Source organism: Lissotriton helveticus, chromosome 5_1 (assembly GCF_964261635.1).
Source record: "Lissotriton helveticus chromosome 5_1, aLisHel1.1, whole genome shotgun sequence".
NCBI classification, from domain to species: Eukaryota; Metazoa; Chordata; class Amphibia; order Caudata; family Salamandridae; genus Lissotriton; species Lissotriton helveticus.
Genome location: NC_136065.1, coordinates 1,694,041,158 through 1,694,059,087, shown reverse-complemented (window position 1 = coordinate 1,694,059,087; position 17,930 = coordinate 1,694,041,158). Strand labels below are relative to the sequence as shown.

The 17,930-nt window shown below is 48.2% G+C and overlaps 1 protein-coding gene across 2 annotated transcripts in view; it reads left to right on the top strand.

Moving 5' to 3' along the window:
- Nucleotides 1-17,930, top strand: part of REC8 (REC8 meiotic recombination protein) — a 690,516-nt gene that overhangs the window by 178,125 nt on the left and 494,461 nt on the right. For both annotated transcript variants that reach the window (XM_078644950.1, XM_078644952.1), the window contains 2 exons: nucleotides 1,417-1,526; nucleotides 1,617-1,702. In XM_078644950.1, coding sequence (XP_078501076.1) covers nucleotides 1,417-1,526; nucleotides 1,617-1,702 — 196 coding nt within the window. The remainder of the gene's footprint in view (nucleotides 1-1,416; nucleotides 1,527-1,616; nucleotides 1,703-17,930) is intronic.

The following is a 17,930-nucleotide window of genomic DNA, read 5'->3' as shown; positions in this document are numbered from 1 at the left end:
GATGTGCCACCCAAGGTTTTTCTTGTACTTTGGGATTTTGAGGCAAAGTGCCACTCTAGAGCAGAGGTTCTTTTGTTGAATGTGTTCAGTGATTTTATTCCTGATGAAGAGCGGTCCCGTTCCATGTATCGCGTTTTGGGTGATACAAAAAAGTTTGAACGTGGATTATCTGGATACCGATAACCAATGCAGGGCTTTAAAGGCAGGGGAGATGTGGCCTTGCAGTTTTATGTGTAAGAGTAGTCTGGCATCCGAGTTCTGAATCCGTTGTAGTCCTTTCATAGTCGTTAAAGGTGATCCATGGTAGAGGCTATTGGCGTAATTGAGTTCGGACAGAACAAGAGAGATGGTAGCCTGGACCTTGGGTGGAAATGCCGAATGGGGGAAGATTTATCTCAGTTTTTATAGTAACAAAGCTTGATCTTGCTGGTTTGTCCACTTTGGCATTCATTGATAGCTTTAAGTCCATGGTCATTCCGAGGTTTCTTACTTCCTTAGACACTTTAGGCGGTGTTCCCAGATCATCAGGCCAGGCGGCGAGCGGGTCATAATTTTTCTAATCGCCACATGTGAGTATTTCCGTTTTGGAAGCATTCAATTTGAGATGGCTGCACGTCATCCATTGTTCCACGGCTCTTAGACAGCTGAAAATAAGCGACTTTCCAATGTCTTTGGGGCCTTCCAGTTGGAAAAGTATTTGCGTGTCATCTGCATAGTTATAGAACGTGAGGTGAAATTGATTGATCAATGCCGGTAATTAATTCATGTAGATGTTGAAAAGGATGGGCGACATTAATGCAGACCTTTTCCCTCTTCTATCCCTCCACTATCCTTCTCAATCCAAATAATTGACTAGACCAACATATCCACCAGTCAAATTAATTTCATATTTCGCTATTCTAATTCACCACTTATCCTTTATGGGTTCCAGAGTAGCATGCTACTCGCCGAAAAAGCTCTTTGTCACGTCGTCAGGCATAGTAAGCGCTATATAAATACTGTTACAATACAATACAATTGCCTCAGACAGATCCCACCATCTACTATCTGAAAAAGCAGAGAGTACCGAAATAGGCTAGTGCGTCAAAGGAGGCATGGGCCATATCGATACTGCTTGAAACCTAACCATTACGGAAGTTTATCCGATGGGGCCCAGAACTACCAAGCAGGTCTCCTAAGCAAAGTAATATCACAAGCGTACGTGTGGCCCTTCCATACAAAGGTATACCAAATCTTTCATACGTGAGGGAAGTCCAGAATATATATCTTTTTAGCAAAATAACATGTAAAATGTCAAGATTTCAAATTTAGGTACAAAGAGAAGAGACCTATGGGAAATGTACTTTTAATTTACTGATCTTAGCCTCTAGTAGTAAGTCAGTGTCTGTAATATGCTGATTTTGGTTTTGTCCTTAGGCTGCAGGAAGAGCCAGGCCCAGAGCTGGATTCTGTGATTCTTTTGGATGACGTAACTGGCGAGCCCATCATTGTGCCCCCTGCCCCAGAGTCCTCCGAACTTCCTGCTGGTAAATGCAACTGTACTGTATTTATATAACGCATCGTGTGTATTAACTTTTCGGTGGTGACTTTGTCATCTTCGGTTGTTTTTTTTCCAGAGGTGACACCAACCGAGCCTCGTGTCCCTTCACTTCAACAAGTTCCGTTGTCTCCTATGGTTGTAGAGCGCCCAAGAAGCCCTCAAGTAAGCCCTTCTATACTTGCAGAAAATAGGACTGTCACTCTATGCAGCCCATATTTGTGAAAAGCTAAAGTTGCCCACGCCCTCTGTTCATGTCTTAAGTTGTCCACACCTGTGCTCTAGATAATATATGAAAACAGGGAATAGGGTGTCCTTCAATGTATGTGAACAAAAGGCAATGTTGCACTCTCAATAGTTGTAAACATCTATAGCAGCCGAACCTACTCTAATTGTTGAAAAAGAGATGTTTTTGAAGTGAGAGTTTTTTTGTTTGTTTTTTGTTCCACCACTGGGATGGACTGGAGTGGTTTCCTTCCCATTGCAGCTGCATTTCAGCTTCGAATGATAACACTTGATGACAAACATTTGTGGATGGTTGGTGTGGGCGCTTTGATACAGTATCAGTCAGGGTGTGATTCAAAGTGTCCTTGCACCTTTGACAGGAGACAATTCTTCCAAGGGCTTTCCTCTTTCTTTGCGGATTTTCACAATGTTATTTTACTTGTTTGCTTTGACACTGAAGAACAATCACATATTGGACAATCTTGGCTGGTTCCTTTAGAACATTTCCGACTCTCACCACTGGTGACATTGCATGGGTCAGGGTATCTTCAGAGGACACATGAGATGCAAGAGTGAAAGAGAGGAAAGAGTGTAATCAACCTGGTAACCAGAGTGAAAAGAAGATGGAATCACAGATGACATGATTCATAGAGCTCAAAAGTTGCAGATAGACTGGGCAAAAGGGGCCCCATTCAGAATGGGAACACAATGTTGCACCCTTCAGCAGTGAAAGTGCAAGAACATCACAGATGGAAATCAAAGGGATTTTCATCCTGTGTGATCTCAGGAAGGATGGAGAAATCGGGTAGCTGATAAGTTTTAAAAGAGATTCTGGGTCAAAGCGGCATGACTCAAACATCAGTGGGCACATGAGCAGCAGCGGGAACAAGCTGCTATGAATCAAGCAAATCATTGTTTTCCTTTCCATAGAAGATGGTCAAGCCTTTTACCATTTTGACCCAAATCTCTCTTGGCCATAACTGGGTAATCTATTGGACAATGAACACATTTATGAAATCTAATGCAAACCACATACTGCAGAGCATTGTTAGCCTCAATGAGTCAAATAAGACAAAACGATAAAGCACCAACCAAGTTATTTCATTTTTCTTGAGGGGATCCGACTTCCATCTTCTCCCGCTACTTTGCCTTGAGGAGCAGATTTATTACAAACTAGCTTGTTCGTTTTTTGCTGATGCTGCCGTTCATAGGGACACGGACCCCCACTGGTACATGTGTCCTGGCATCATTGAAGATTTTACCATGAGGTGGGACTCAAGCAGGCAATATACCTTAGACTGCTTCACTTGGTTCCTCCTCATTTATTGATAAATGAACCCAACAATACAGACAGGTCCTGCAAAATTACTTATGTAATAAAATGGAAAACGTCTCCTTCCCAATGTGCCAAAAAATGAACTGGAGCTAATCACTATACATTTCTGTTTGCATAGTCTCCAAAAGATGCCCATGTTAAGTATCTCCAAATGGGGCTAAGAAGGAGAAAAAGGAGCATTAAGTGATCATTAAAGCAGCCTTCAAAGTATATTTCACACATCCGCTCTGCTTCCTCTACAATGAAAACTCTCCCGGGAGATCAAGAATGACCTATTCAGGCAAAGGTCAGAATGAAATTCCTCTTTGCCCTACATTACCCCATTACCCTCTATCTTCCCATTATGTAGCACCTGCTGAATTTATACCATCCAGGAAAGTGTGATTCCTCCTGTGTGAAGACAACGTTTTCCCTTCATCTCATACTTTCAGACATCCCAGGGGATTCACCATCACTGGAACCCCCAAAGCCAGTAGCTCATTTCTTATCTCCCACAGTTCAGGCTTCCAATTCAAAGTTACAGGACTAACTTCAAGGAACAGATGAACCTGAATGTTGTCAAACAACAGATCTTTTTATTTGGCTACTAATTTGAGAAGTGGATCCCTGATGCTGCCCAATCTCATGACCATCATGATGGTGCCGCCTTCCTCCTCATTTCCCATCTAGGCCCAAGTGGATTATCGAAAAACTCAGTCAACAGACAACATTCTAGCGCCTTCCTGAGCACACACCACAACCTTCGTCCCAGCAGCGACCATGTCAATTATTTTGTTGTGTGAATAAGGGATATTCTTAAAATGCGTACTTATGCCCCTCAGCACACATTTTCCAAAGCCTCTAGGTGGCCCTACATGTTAATTTTAGTATAATCATGCAGTCTTGAAAGCCAGCAGGAATCTGAGTGCCTGCAGTGGTAGAAGATGCACCCCATATGGCAAGGTAGGTTGTACCAGTACAAATTCCCTTTTGTAAAACTGGTCCGGAACTATCTTAGTACAGTTGATGTTTCTGCAATGCATTTAAGAGCCCACTAACAAGTATTGTGCCCACTCCTGAAGTGCCCGTACTGGTTTGTTGCTTTTTCTTTTTTTTTTTGAAAAACTATTTTTATTATTTTCATTGTAGTAAACCATACTTCTCTTCCAGGGGATCCTCATCAATAGTCATAAGCACTGAATATTCACGCCCATGTGCGGGACCCCGGAAACAATATAAAAATATATATGTAAAAAACACATATATCTCGCTCCACATATATGTATGTACATATATTATTTTTCTCACACCAATGCAACTCCATAACTGAGGCTAAAACAATGTAAACACATATACATGCTCTGCAATTAGTAAGGAAGCAAAAGAAAAACACATTAGGTCAAATAACCTTTGAACTTTGTGTTTTAATGAGTAGACCACTCATCAATCCTGAAAATTGCTTGTAAATAGACATTGTTAGCCCTCAGGCTGCATTGCAAAACAATAGCATAGAAAATGAAACCATTTTCAACAAAAAACTGGCACCGTGCCTTTAAGGCAGCCATGACCCCAGGCTTCCCATCATGCCTCGGGGGTGACAGTTAGGTCAGTTGTTCTTTCCGGCTCCTTCAGTCAGGACCCTGGTGAAACAGCTCCCTTTCTTTTTGGCTTTTTGTCAAAAAATATTCTTGTTACCTGCAATTTTTTGCTTTCACTCGACGTCTTTTTGACCTAGGGTGTTACTGCTACCTTTTTTTAGGCTTAAAAAAGGTGATTTTTCTGTCAAAGATGCTTCACTCTTTGACAAATGCCCTTCATGTGGAAGGAAGATGGCCAAGACTGACACTCATTCAGTGTGTATCCTGTGCCTACCAGACTCTCATTCCTCGAAAACCTGTGAACACTGCCAGGTTTTATCTTCAAGAACTCTGAAAGAACGTGAGAGGATTCGTGTTCATGGCCTTTCTGAGAGAGGAAGATCTCCCAAGAAGCAGAAAAGTCGGAAGGCGCGGTCGACGTCGAAAGAAGCCCCGACTGGTTCACATTCGGCGTCGAGATCGGCGTTGGAGAAGCAGTCGACGGCGACGAAGAAGATGTCTTCAGCGTCAACATCCAAGGTACCTCCGCTACAGACAGCGTCGAGGGATAGGTCACCGTCGAAGCAGAAGAGTTCGACGGCGAGCCACCTGACGTCGAAGCAGCATCGTCATGCTGTGACGTCGAGGCATTCTCCGTCGACGCCTGGCAACCGGCGTTCGGCGTCGAAACATCCTCCGTCGACGACTCGTCATGGTCGTTCGGCGTCGAGGGAGCCTCTGTCGACACATAGTCGATCGACGTCGAAGCAGCCCACGTCGACGCCCGATCAATGGCGTTCGACGTCGAGGCAGCCTCCGTCGCATTCAGGCAAGCGGCATTCGGCCTCGAGGCACACCCCGTCGCCGACGGAGCACCGGCGATTGGCGTCGAATCAGCCTCAGTCGTCGTCGAGTAGACAGCGTTCAACGGCGAGATGCTCTATGCCGAAGGACACTCATCGCCACCCGAGGTCGGCGTCGAGGAAACCACGGTCGACGTCGAGAGAGCGTCTATCTGCTCGGCGCTCGGCGTTGATACAGCCACCGTCGATGGATCAGCGGAGATCCAGGGAACGGAGCGTTTCGCAGCCAGTGAACATCTCTCCTGCAAGGTCACAGGAGAGGTCGCCTTTGAAGCAGGTGCTGCAGGAGAAAGAGGGTGAACCATTGGACCAGTCTCAGGTCCTAAGGCCTCAATTAGGTTCTCCAGGATCAGCATCGGCTGCGGAGGTGGGACAATCTCCAGTACAGGATCCTCCTGCCAAGAGAAGGAGGGTCGTAGAAGAGGAATCCCGGTCGAGGTCTTCCTCTAGATCTCTAGTTAGCCTATCCTCATCCTCTTCAGCATCTCGCAGTGCCAGATCCTCGGATGGACCAAACACCGATTCGGATAGGGAGAGGTCCAAGTCCCCTGCACGATCGCAACAGGATCAAGCGGATCAGCCTCCACGGTCACGTTCACCAGTGAAGGATCCCACACACAAATCTCCTCCTATTCGTCTTTCCCCAAGGTGGTATAGACCTCTTCACCACTGGGCCGAGGACAAGGAGACGGCAGATCGGCTGAAGGCGTATCGAGACCAGGCTACCCGCCGCAAGGAACGGTCTCGTTCTAGGCACTCAAGTAAGAGACCATCTCGTCATAGAGACCGATCTCATTCTAGAACGCGCTCAAGTAGAAGATCTAGGTCCAGGAGGACCCGTAGCTCCTCAAGTTCTTCGAGGAACCGATCTCACAGGGACTACTCTCCGACCCTGACAAACAATCCACGCTCGAGGATATCTCCAACTGAGGATATTTTCTCGTTCCAAGACATCTTGGGCAGGGGAGCCCTGAAGCTAGGAGTGCCTATGACCGCTCCGCAGATCAAGACGACGGGCATATTTGAAACCCTACAGCACAGAACGACACCCAAACCTTTGTTGCCGTTGGTCCCGGGTATAATGGACCCAGTGAATGAAGTCTTCCTGACTCCGGCAACGGTGAAGTCCGTCCCAGCGAGGATTCTCAAGAAGTATCGTCCTCCTGATGAGGATCCTCTGTTCCTCAAGTCCGATCCCCCGCCTGATTCAGTAATCATTGCGGCGGCAAGAAAATCCAATGCGGTAGCATCCTCATCCACGGTACCACCGGATAAGGACAGCAAGGTGCAAGACTCATGGGGGAGAAGAGTTTGTAACACCTCAGCTTCTTTCCTCAAGGTCTCCAATGCGGAAGCGCTGCTCGGCAGATATGATAGATCTCTGTAGGACTCTCTTCAGAGGTTTTCTGAAAAACTTCCTCAGGAAGATAGAAAGGACTTTGAGGAGGTTCTGATGGAGGGCAGTCAAGTCTCCAATCAGATTATAGGAGCGGCGGCAGATGGGGCAACGTTGGCTGCGCATGGTTATGCGCATGGCATCACAGCGAGGAGATCCTCATGGTTGCGACTTACGGCATTGAAACCCGAGGCTCAAGCCAGAATTCTAAATCTTCCTTTTTCGGGCACGTCTCTCTTTGGTGCGAGTTCTGATGAGGAGATGCAGCGGATGAAGACTGAATTAGACACCCTCAAAGCCGTGGGGCTTGAAAAGAAAAAGGAATTCCGGAAGAAGTTCCGTTCGGACAACAAGGGCTCTTCGAAGCAGAGGGTTCAAACCCCTCACTGGCAGAAGGGCAAGAACCAGCAAGGCCAGCAAAAGTCGCAATACAAAGGCAAGCGCAATTCCAAAGGAAATGGAAATCAGCGACAAGGCAACAACTTCAATAAGTCTCAGCAGAAGCAATGAGTCTTTACTTCCCCCAGCGCCGTTGTCCACTCCAGTGGGGGGAAGCATTGCGCATCACAGGACAGAGTGGCAGGCCATTACAAAAGATCAATGGGTGTTGTCTACGCTGCAGAATGGGTACTGTCTTCGTTTCCATCGTCTACCTCCACCCGTTCCTCCGATGTCAACGTCAAGCCACCATCTACAAATGTTAAAGAAAGAAGTAGCGACACTCCTCGAGAAATCAGCCATCGAGAGGGTACCGGTGGCTCAAAGGGGGAAAGGAGTATACTCGAGGTATTTTCTGGTCAGAAAAAAGGGCCAGAAGGCAGAATACAGACCTATTCTGGATTTTAGAACACTCAATCTACATGTACGAAAAGAAAAATTTCGCATGTTGGCGCTTCACCAAATATATCCACATCTCAGGAAGGGGGATTGGATGTGTTCAGTGGACCTTCAGGACGCATATTTTCATGTCCCGATACGACCAGATCACAGAAGATTCCTTCGGTTCCGGGTGGGGACCTCTCACTACCAGTTCAAAGTCCTTCCGTTTGGGTTGAAGTCGGCCCCCAGAGTGTTCACAAAGTGTGTCACAGTGGTGGCGGCAGCTCTACGCCGCAGGGGAGCCTTCGTATACCCATACTTAGACGATTGGCTGTTGAAAGGTCCAACTCCAGACAATGTAAGGAATCAATTCCAGACATGCATAGAACTTTGTCAACATCTGGGCCTGCATGTCAACGACAAGAAGTCGGTCTCCCATCCCACTCAGAAGATTCACTTCCTAGGAGCTCTGCTAGACTCCGAGGTAGGAAAAGGGTTTCCTTCGGAGGAGAGACAGTTTTCAATACAACTCAAGTGCCAGCAAGTTCTTCGCAACAGGACTCAGAAAGTGCGAAAGATAGCCTCCCTCTTAGGATCGATGGCTTCCTGCATATTCTTAGTACCGAACGCCAGACTTCGGATGCGTCCTCTTCAGCAGGATCTGGAGGACAAATGGGACCAGCAATCAGATCGCTGGGACGATCAGATCACTTTGTCGGAGGTAGCACGATCTTCCATCCTGTGGTGGATGAAGAAGCAGAACATGCAAGTGGGAGTTCTCTTCTATCAATCTCCCCCTACACAAACGATCATCACAGACGCGTCATTGCAAGGCTGGGGGGCGCACATGGGTCCTCTTCAGGTGCAGGGTCTGTGGTCGTCCAAGGAAAGCACCTACCACATCAACTTGCTGGAGTTGAGAGCAGTCCACCTGGCTCTCAAAGCGTTCCTTCCCTCGCTTCAGAAAGAGGTGGTTCTAGTGCAGACGGACAACACCACCACTATGTACTATTTAAACAAGCAGGGAGGAACCCGCTCAAGGACTCTGTCACTAGAAGCTCAGGGCATCTGGCATTGGCTTCTGGCTCGCAAGTTGTCTGTTCAAGCAGTCCACCTCCCAGGAGAGCAGAACGTGAGGGCGGACGCACTAAGTCGGCACTTCGCAGACAGAGAAGACTGGGTTCTCAACGACGAAGTGCTAGACGACGTGTTCCAGTCTTGGGGTCGTCCTTCCATAGATCTCTTCGCGGATGATGTAAACAGCAAATGCCCAAGCTTCGCCTCAAGGTTCTATCGACCAGGAACGAGGGGGAATGCTCTTTTGATCGATTGGTCAGGGGAATTTGTGTACGCCTTTCCACCCCTTCCTCTGATCCCGAAGGTGGTGAGCAAGCTGAGCCACTCGTGCACAACAATGATCTTGATTGCCCCCGACTGGCCGAGGCAATGGTGGTACACGGACCTCCTTCACCTGTCAGTGTCTCCTCACAAGAGGCTTCCATGCAGGCCGGACCTGTTATCGAAGATGAACGGGAGGATTCACCATCCCAACCTTCCGTCACTGAACTTGGCAGCATGGCTCCTGAGGTCATTCAGTACGGCCATCTAGGACTGCCACAAGACTGCATGTCCATTCTGAGAGAAGCACGACGTCCTTCCACGAGACATTCTTACGCATGCAAGTGGAAGAGGTTCTATATGTGGTGCGTGCAGAATGGTCACAATCCGGTGAAGAGTCAGGAAGAAGCAGTTCTTCCATACTTGTTATACCTTGCTAAAGCAGGTTTGAAGTTTAACTCCATTAAGGTGCATTTAGCCGCTATAACTGCTTATAGACGATCACCTTCACAAACCTCTTTTTTTCAGTTGCCAGCAGTAAAAGATTTCCTGCAAGGTCTGAAAAATGTTTACCCTCCTGTAAGGCCTCCTTCACCTCCCTGGGAGCTGAACCTAGTACTATCAAAGTTGATGGGCCCACCTTTTGAGCCCATTCATAAAGCTACTTTACAGCATATTTCCTGGAAAGCTGATTTTTTGGTAGCTATTACGTCAGCCCGTAGGGTGAGCGAAATTCAGGCCCTATGTACTAAAGAACCGTATACAGTTTTTCATTTGAACAGAGTGGTGCTCAGAACGCACCCTTCTTTCCTGCCGAAAGTGGTGTCAGATTTTCATGTCAATCAGTCTATCTCTTTACCCACTTTCTTTCCTAATCCCTCTACTCCAGCTGAGAGGGCTTTACACTCTTTGGACCTGAAAAGGGTTTTAAAGTTCTATCTGGACAGGTCCAAGTCTATTCGACATTCTGATCAATTGTTTGTTAACTACGGATCGATCAGAACTGGCCATGCAGCATCGAAACGGTCCATTTCCAGGTGGATCGTTTCGTGTATCAAATTTGCTTACCAATTGCCGCAGAAACCTTTGGTTTTTCCTCCTAAAGCGCATTCCACTAGAGGTAGAGCGGCCACGGCGGCTTACCTACAGGATGTGCCCATGTCTGAGATTTGTAAAGCGGCAACCTGGAGGTCTGTCCATACATTTACCAGACATTACTGTCTAGATTCTGACACGAGAGCAGATACCCAGGTGGGCCAGGCCTCCCTGAGGAATCTGTTTAACAGCTGAGTTATTTGGCTGTTATTGCTTGGTTGGGTCATGTACTTCTCATTTACCTGCAGGTGGTTGATGGGCTTGCTATTCTATTCAGTGCTTATGACTATTGATGAGGATCCCCTGGAAGAGAAGGATAAGTTACTTACCTGTAATCCTAGTTCTCTTCCAGGGGTATCCTCATCAAAGTCATAAGCAACCCACCCGCCTCCCCAGGTAAATGAGATTTGGTACTATTTCAATCTTGTGGTTGAGCCCTGTCTTCAGGGTTATGCAAAGAACAACTGACCTAACTGTCACCCCTGAGGCATGATGGGAAGCCTGGGGTCATGGCTGCCTTAAAGGCACGGTGCCAGTTTTTTGTTGAAAATGGTTTCATTTTCTATGCTATTGTTTTGCAATGCAGCCTGAGGGCTAACAATGTCTATTTACAAGCAATTTTCAGGATTTATGAGTGGTCTACCCATTAAAACACAAAGTTCAAAGGTTATTTGACCTAATGTGTTTTTCTTTTGCTTCCTTACTAATTGCAGAGCATGTATATGTGTTTACATTGTTTTAGCCTCAGTTATGGAGCTGCATTGGTGTGAGAAAAATAATATATGTACATACATATATGTGGAGCGAGATATATGTGTTTTTTACATATATATTTTTATATTGTTTCCGGGGTCCCGCACATGGGCGGGAATATTCAGTGCTTATGACTTTGATGAGGATACCCCTGGAAGAGAACTAGGATTACAGGTAAGTAACTTATCCACGTTGACAATCAGTACGACAATAGTTCTGCAATGATTTAAATATACAGTTACACATAATCAGGGTTAACAAAGACAGTACCACTAGAGGCAGTTCACCATGTAGTCTGTTACGGTTAGCAGTTCAAATGTCACAGTCCCATTCCCCCTTTTCTTCTTCATTTGAGCTGGCGTCATCTTCTTCTGGCAGCTGGTCACACAGTTTGTTGCTTTTTCTTAGTGAGAACCAAAACAAATAGTCTTCTTTGGTCTCTGTGCCCTCTTTGTTCTGCAGCTTTCTGTCATGGCATCTTCCTCAATGTATGGAAACATTCAAATGTCTCCATTTATGTGCAAGAACCTCTAACACGTTCTTCCTTTAAAAAAGGAAGAGATGGTTGTATTTTTGGAAAGCTCCAGCAATGCTGTTGACTCCGTTCATAGGGCCATAGACCCCCAGCTGGGATATGATTCCTTATTGCATGGACTTGTTTTTCATGAGGGGAACACAAGCTGGCACCTTGCAACACGTTTTCTCTCATTTTTCCGTCATGCTATACATTGACATCATCCCATTATACTATGGACCCCTCCAAAGTTGGTGTGAATAGGCATGGCCCGGTTGAAATGCTCCTTGGACTGCATCACTTAGTTTCTGCAGGGCAAGGCAGGTTCTACCAGGACAATTTCCTTTTATAGAACCAGCTCCAGAAGTATCTTTAGTGCAGTCAATAGTTCTGCAATGCACTATAAGATGTGCTTTCCTGTATTCTGCTCACTCCAGCTGGGCAGTTACTACTTTGTTGCCCTTGTTTCGTGGGAACCAAAAGAAAACAGCTTTGTTTTTATGTTCTACAACACTCATTATTTTCTACAGTGCTCTGCGTAGCCTACCTCATGGATGTATCTCTTGCACTGTCTCAATTCTGACACCATGGCCACTTGTTGGCAACTCTGTCTCTGTCCAGCTTTTCTGGTTGTTACAGCTGCAGGCCCACAACCACCTCATTTGTGTCTTTGTCCTGCAGCTTTTTGTCATCGCGCCTTATAAATTAAAGTACCTGCTTTTATGTGCATGAACCCTTAACATATCCTTCTGTCGAGAAGGAAGAAGAGGGTTGTGTTTTTGACAAGTTCCAGCACTGCTCCAGCCTCAAAACTGCATTCAGCGATCCAGCTCTCAGGGTGGGATTGAAAACAGGCAGGTGAATGCACTCAGGGGTGACGACAGTCCTAGTGATGTCTCACCCAGGCCCCATGTTTTAGATGAAAGAACTGCTTAAAGCAGAGGAGCAGACATGGGCTGGCTGGCAGCTTGCTCACATGCTAAAACCAAAGGTCTACACAGAGTGGGGTGGGGAAGCAAGAACTGAGGTGGGTGTGAGCAGTAGCCAAGGGTATGGAAGGAGAGGGTAGCCGAGTGATGGTTGGTGAACTTTGAAAGTGGTGGATTGTAATACTTGCCAGGAGTTCACTCCAAGTTTACCCTGAGAGTTCCTCATATGTTAAGAATTAACTACATTGTGCCAATCCAAGCTTTTTGTTATGGGTATCTCTTTGTACCAAGAATTAAATACAATATTCTAGTACCAGAACTTTGCCATTGATACTACCCATATATCATAGATGACCTCTAGGTCAAAAATAAACTATAGAATTTCAGAGCCAGCATTTTAAAATGATTTGCTTTCCCCAAACCAGCCCCTAAGCGCCAATATGCCATGGCTGCCCACTGTCAGACAAGTAATTGCCTCCAGTATGCCAGCACCAGCATTTTGACATAGGTGTCCCTTTCTTTCAAGTATTGCTTCCAGCATTTAATGGTCTGCGTGTTTCTTGGGTATCCTCCCTTTATAGAATTAACCACAATGTCCAAGTGCCAACATTTTGCCACATGTGCTCCATACCAAGAAATTACTCCAGTATGCAAGCATCAGCATTTTTCCACAGGAGCCACTATGTCTTGCATTACTTTGAGTATGTCAGGGCCCACATTTTCCCATAAGTGCCCTTTCATACCCACTAATTATCTCCAATTTGACAGTGGCAGCATGTTACCTTCGGTGCTGCCATAAGACCAGAATTATATTGAGTATGTCATGGCCATCAGCAGACTCACAATCATAAAACACGCTATCGAACACACGTTTACTCACACTCTCTTAGTCATACTTACTCCCTCTCAAATTCAATCTCTTCCCCTTCACTCACTCTAACTCACTCACGCCCACTTACTCATTCTCAGATAAACTCACTGTTACTCACACACCTGCTGTTCGATTGATAGCGACACCCCTGACTCATCTTCATGTCCTCTCACAATCTCCAGTCACTCCCACTCCTTTACTCACTCATGCACACTTACTTTCACTTATTCATATACTGTCTCAAAATCAGTTTCTCACACACTTACTCTTGTTGACACCGTAAAACACGCACATACGCACTTGGTCACTTACAAACACATGCACAAAGAACCTTGCTTCCTTTGCTTGGCAGCAGCAGAGCAGGAACATGGTTCTGGACAGTAGAACTAGCAAACCATGATTCCTAAGGAGCAAAGCAGCAAGGCCAGGTTTGATAAAGGGAAGGCCTACCTAAGCTCCTCTCCCAATGACTTTAATGGTCTGGAATCATAGCCCTATACAAAGCTAGGGCAGTGCTGGGGATCCTGACTCTGCCTCTCTGTGTGGCATCTCATTGGCCTCAAAGATGCACTGACACCCGCTACGTCCACAGACACGCCGTCAAACTCTGGAACCTGCTTGACACAACATCACCAGACGTGGCCTTCCTCACAGAAACCTGGATGAACGCCTCCTTAGCGCCCGACATCGCCACAGCCATCCCGGACGGATACAAGATCACCCAGAGGGACCGCGTCAACCAGACGGGAGGAGGCATCGCCATCGTACACAAGAACACCATCCGCATCTCGACCAACTCCGACGACACTTTCACCACCGCCGAACACCTCCACTTCCAGATACACACCGACCCCAAAACGACCCTCAGAGGCACCCTCATCTACAGACCCCCGGGACCACGCACACAATTCAGCAAAGACATCGCAGACTTCATCAGCCCGCACGTCCTCCCCCCCGCTGACTACATCCTCCTAGGAGACCTCCACTTCCACCTGGAGAACAACAATGACAGCAACACCACCACCCTGCTGGACAACCTCGCCAACCTCGGACTCAAGCAACTGGTGAACACCCCTACCCACTACGCCGGCCACATGCTTGACCCCGTCTTCTCATCCAGCAAGCACATCTCCTTCAGCCACTCCACCGGACTTCATTGGACTGACCACAGCTGCGTCAACTTCAGCTTCAGAAGAACCACGACCCACCACCACCCGCAACAGGTTCCTCGCTGGAGCAAGATCACCGCTGAGCAGCTCACCGCCTCCCTCAGCCAGAACCCTCCCACCAGCACAACGGACCCCAACGAAGCAGCCAGCAACCTCACACAGTGGCTGACCGCCTGCGCCGACGCCCTCGCACCACTAAAGAACCCTCCGAGCAGACCCGGCAGCAAGAAAACCCCCTGGTTCACCGACGAACTCAAGGACTCCAAGAAGAACTGCCTCACCCTCGAGAAAGCCTGGCGCCACGACCAGACCACAGACAACATGACCGCCCTCAAGCACGCCACCCGCAAGCACCACCAGCTGATCCGCGCCACCAAGAAGACAGCACTCAAAGAACGACTGGACAACAACGCCCACGACAGCAAGGAACTCTTCAGCATCGTCAAAGCGTTCTCCAACCCCAGCGCCGGAAACAACGACATCACTCCCTCGCAAGACCTCTGCGATTCACTCGCCTCGTTCTTCCACCGCAAGATCACCAACATACACAACAGCTTTGGCGCACAGACCACGCACCCAACTACCGAACCAACGCCCGCCACCACCACCCTCTGCAACTGGACCCCGGTCAGCACCGAAGACACCACCCCCACGATGAACACCATCCACTCCGGATCCCCTACCGACCCCTGCCCCCACCACGTCTTCAACAAGGCCGACTCCATCATCGCACCCCAACTCCGGGACATCATCAACACCTCCTTCCACACCGCCACCTTCCCGGAGAGCTGGAAGCACGCCGAGCTCAGCGCCCTTCTGAAGAAACCAACAGCGGACCCCACCGACCTCAAGAAATTCCGCCCCATCTCGCTCCTCCCTTTTCCTGCCTGTGAGAAGTTGGCCTGATATGCAGTGCTCACTATTCTAGTGATCACTATGTATCTTTCCAACAACCCTTATTGATGTTTGGTTGTAAGTCAACCTGATAGACCAGCTATCCTAGTAGCATGGACACGTGCAGTCTTTAGGCTAAACTCTAGAGGGCGTGTTAAGCCAGCTGTTTTACCATCACATATACCCCTTGAACACCAAGTGAAAGGACACCACACAAGTTGTTATGAAAATAAACGTATATTTATTTATAACAAGACTACCCTGGCTCTTCATGAGACAGGGAGCTAAGCACACAACAAAACTCTTAAAGAAATACTTAAAGTCGCACAATTACACAAATGCCCGAGGGGCACGAACAACCATATACTATACAAGTGGAATGCGAAATTACTAGCAGGTAAGTACTACTCTCATAGACTGTAGAAACGCTAGGCCTACAATGCTGAACCCTTAGATTAGAAGCAGGGGGCCCAGGGACGTCGTGTGCAGAGTGGGAACTCTCACGCGTAAGGCGGGACAAAGTCTATGGATCATAGTAAATGCAAAAGTTAGTGTTTTCGGGCGAACCCGACTAGGTAGGTCAAAAACGAAAGTGGATCTAGACACTTAGAGAGTTGGTCTACGCTGGAGCACCGGAGTACTCGGTTTACCTAGCCCAGGGGCTGCGGCTGCATAGGGTTCAAATGTCGTCGGGTTTCTTCGTTGATGAACCAGGAGCCTGAAGGAAGAAGTTGCTGGCAGGCGACCAGTGAAGAAGTTCGTGGTGATCCAAGCCTGGATCGGGGAAGAAGAAGACCTGTAAGCAGAGGGGACCAAGTTCTGAATCACTAGCCAGTGATTAAGTGGGCACCAGAGTGGCACCGGACGAAGTCACCTCGACCAGGTGAGTGGGCGACGCTGGGCTCTGCAGTCTCTCGGACCAGGAGGCGTTGTCGGCGACCAGGATGGAGGTGCGAGCTGTCCCACGAAGGTATCTGCTGTCGACGTCGCTGGACCCAGGATTGGGGCAACAAGTCTTGGCAAATGCAAGCCCACACGGTGGACTTAAAATGGCGTCTGGAGTGGACCAGGAGGGTCCGAGGTGCTCCTCTGTTGGAGGGGAACAAGGGCCAGTCTGGAGCAACCAGACCAGCGGTGTTTGTCGTCGAAGTTCGTCGTCAGAGGGCCACTAGCCAACGGGCAAGTGACCTGGACAACGCGGTGAGCAGCAAAGAGCAGAAGGGCCCCACGCAGATCTCGTGGATGCAAGGGGGCTGGACTTCGGTGCTGGAGCTGCTCAGGGTTGGGGCTTCTCGAACCCCAAAGCACTCACGTGAGGGTCTCTCAGTAGTCGTGCTGGGCAAGCGTCGTGCAGTCTTGAAGATGGCCGGTCCCTCGAGGTCTCGTCACACCCACGGGTCTCAGCTGGGCTGAAGATGCGGGTAGAGGTCAGAGGTGCCAGGGAAGCCGGTTCTCGTCAAGCTGGGCTGTCTTGATCAGGAGGAGAGACTTACAGCAGACCGCGATGCTTGGATGGTGCCTGCTGCTGCAGGGTGACTACTCCTTAGTCACAAGGGAGAAATCTTAGGAAGAAGTCTTGAGTTCCTTTCGTGGAAAGTAGTTTCAGGATTCAAAGATGATCTGATTTGGAATGGGGCCTGCTCCTACCTTTATCCTGCAAAAGGGGGCTGGCACGCGACTAAGTCCTGCCCTATGGGTGGGACGAGGAAGGGGGGTGGTTACACCCCTCTTCCATGCCGGACTTTCCCCAGCTCAGGGGCTGGTGTGCCCCTGGAACTGGTTCAAGCCGGCATATGCACAGTGAGCACCGGGGTGCCACTTGCAGTCACCTTCCTCTAAAGCCCTGCCTACCTGGGATACACAAAATCCTGTCTGGGACGGTGCTGGCACCGCCCCTGACAGGAAACCCTTTGTCCTTGCCTCCCGCGCTGGGAGGACTCCCAGCAGCAGGAGGGCAGACTTGTGTCTCGGTGGCAGCATCCATCTTGTGGAGCTGAGGCTATGTCTGACTTTAACCGGGGTTACAGGTTACCAACATGTCTTCTCCCTCTAGAGGGGTGGAATGCTACCCCCGTCGCCAGAACTGGCGAGGGGGTAGTATTCCAAAGCGTATGACACCTTACACGACATGTTTAGATAATGTCAGTCCAAAGTTACCATAACCGCGAGGATTATAAGGCACTTAAGAGTATATGGTCTGACGCTATCATGGAAACGGCTAAGGGATAGATTTTTCAGGCCGCAGACAGGCTCAGCTCATGCCAGAGCACTATCTCACACGATTCTAAGCACTCTGCCTTCAGGATTGTTAAGGCCTGCCATAGGAGTGACTGATAGGAGATCTGTGTGCCCATTTAGGTTTAGATATAGGTATACTATATCTAAAGCAAAGGGTGATTACACCACCTTGCTCCCAGCTGTCAAGCAGCCAGTTGTGTCTGTTTTAGTTAGTCAGCCCAGGGGTGGCATAATACATGCTGCAGCCCCTGGGAGACCTCTGGGTGCACCTCAGCCTTGGGTACAGGGACTCAGAGGGCCCAGTGCCAATTCAGTACCTGGGTACAATTTGGAGTAGAGAGAACAGCTAGGCTGTGGGTCTGATTAGCAGGCCCACAGCCAGGGAAGTCGTAAACCA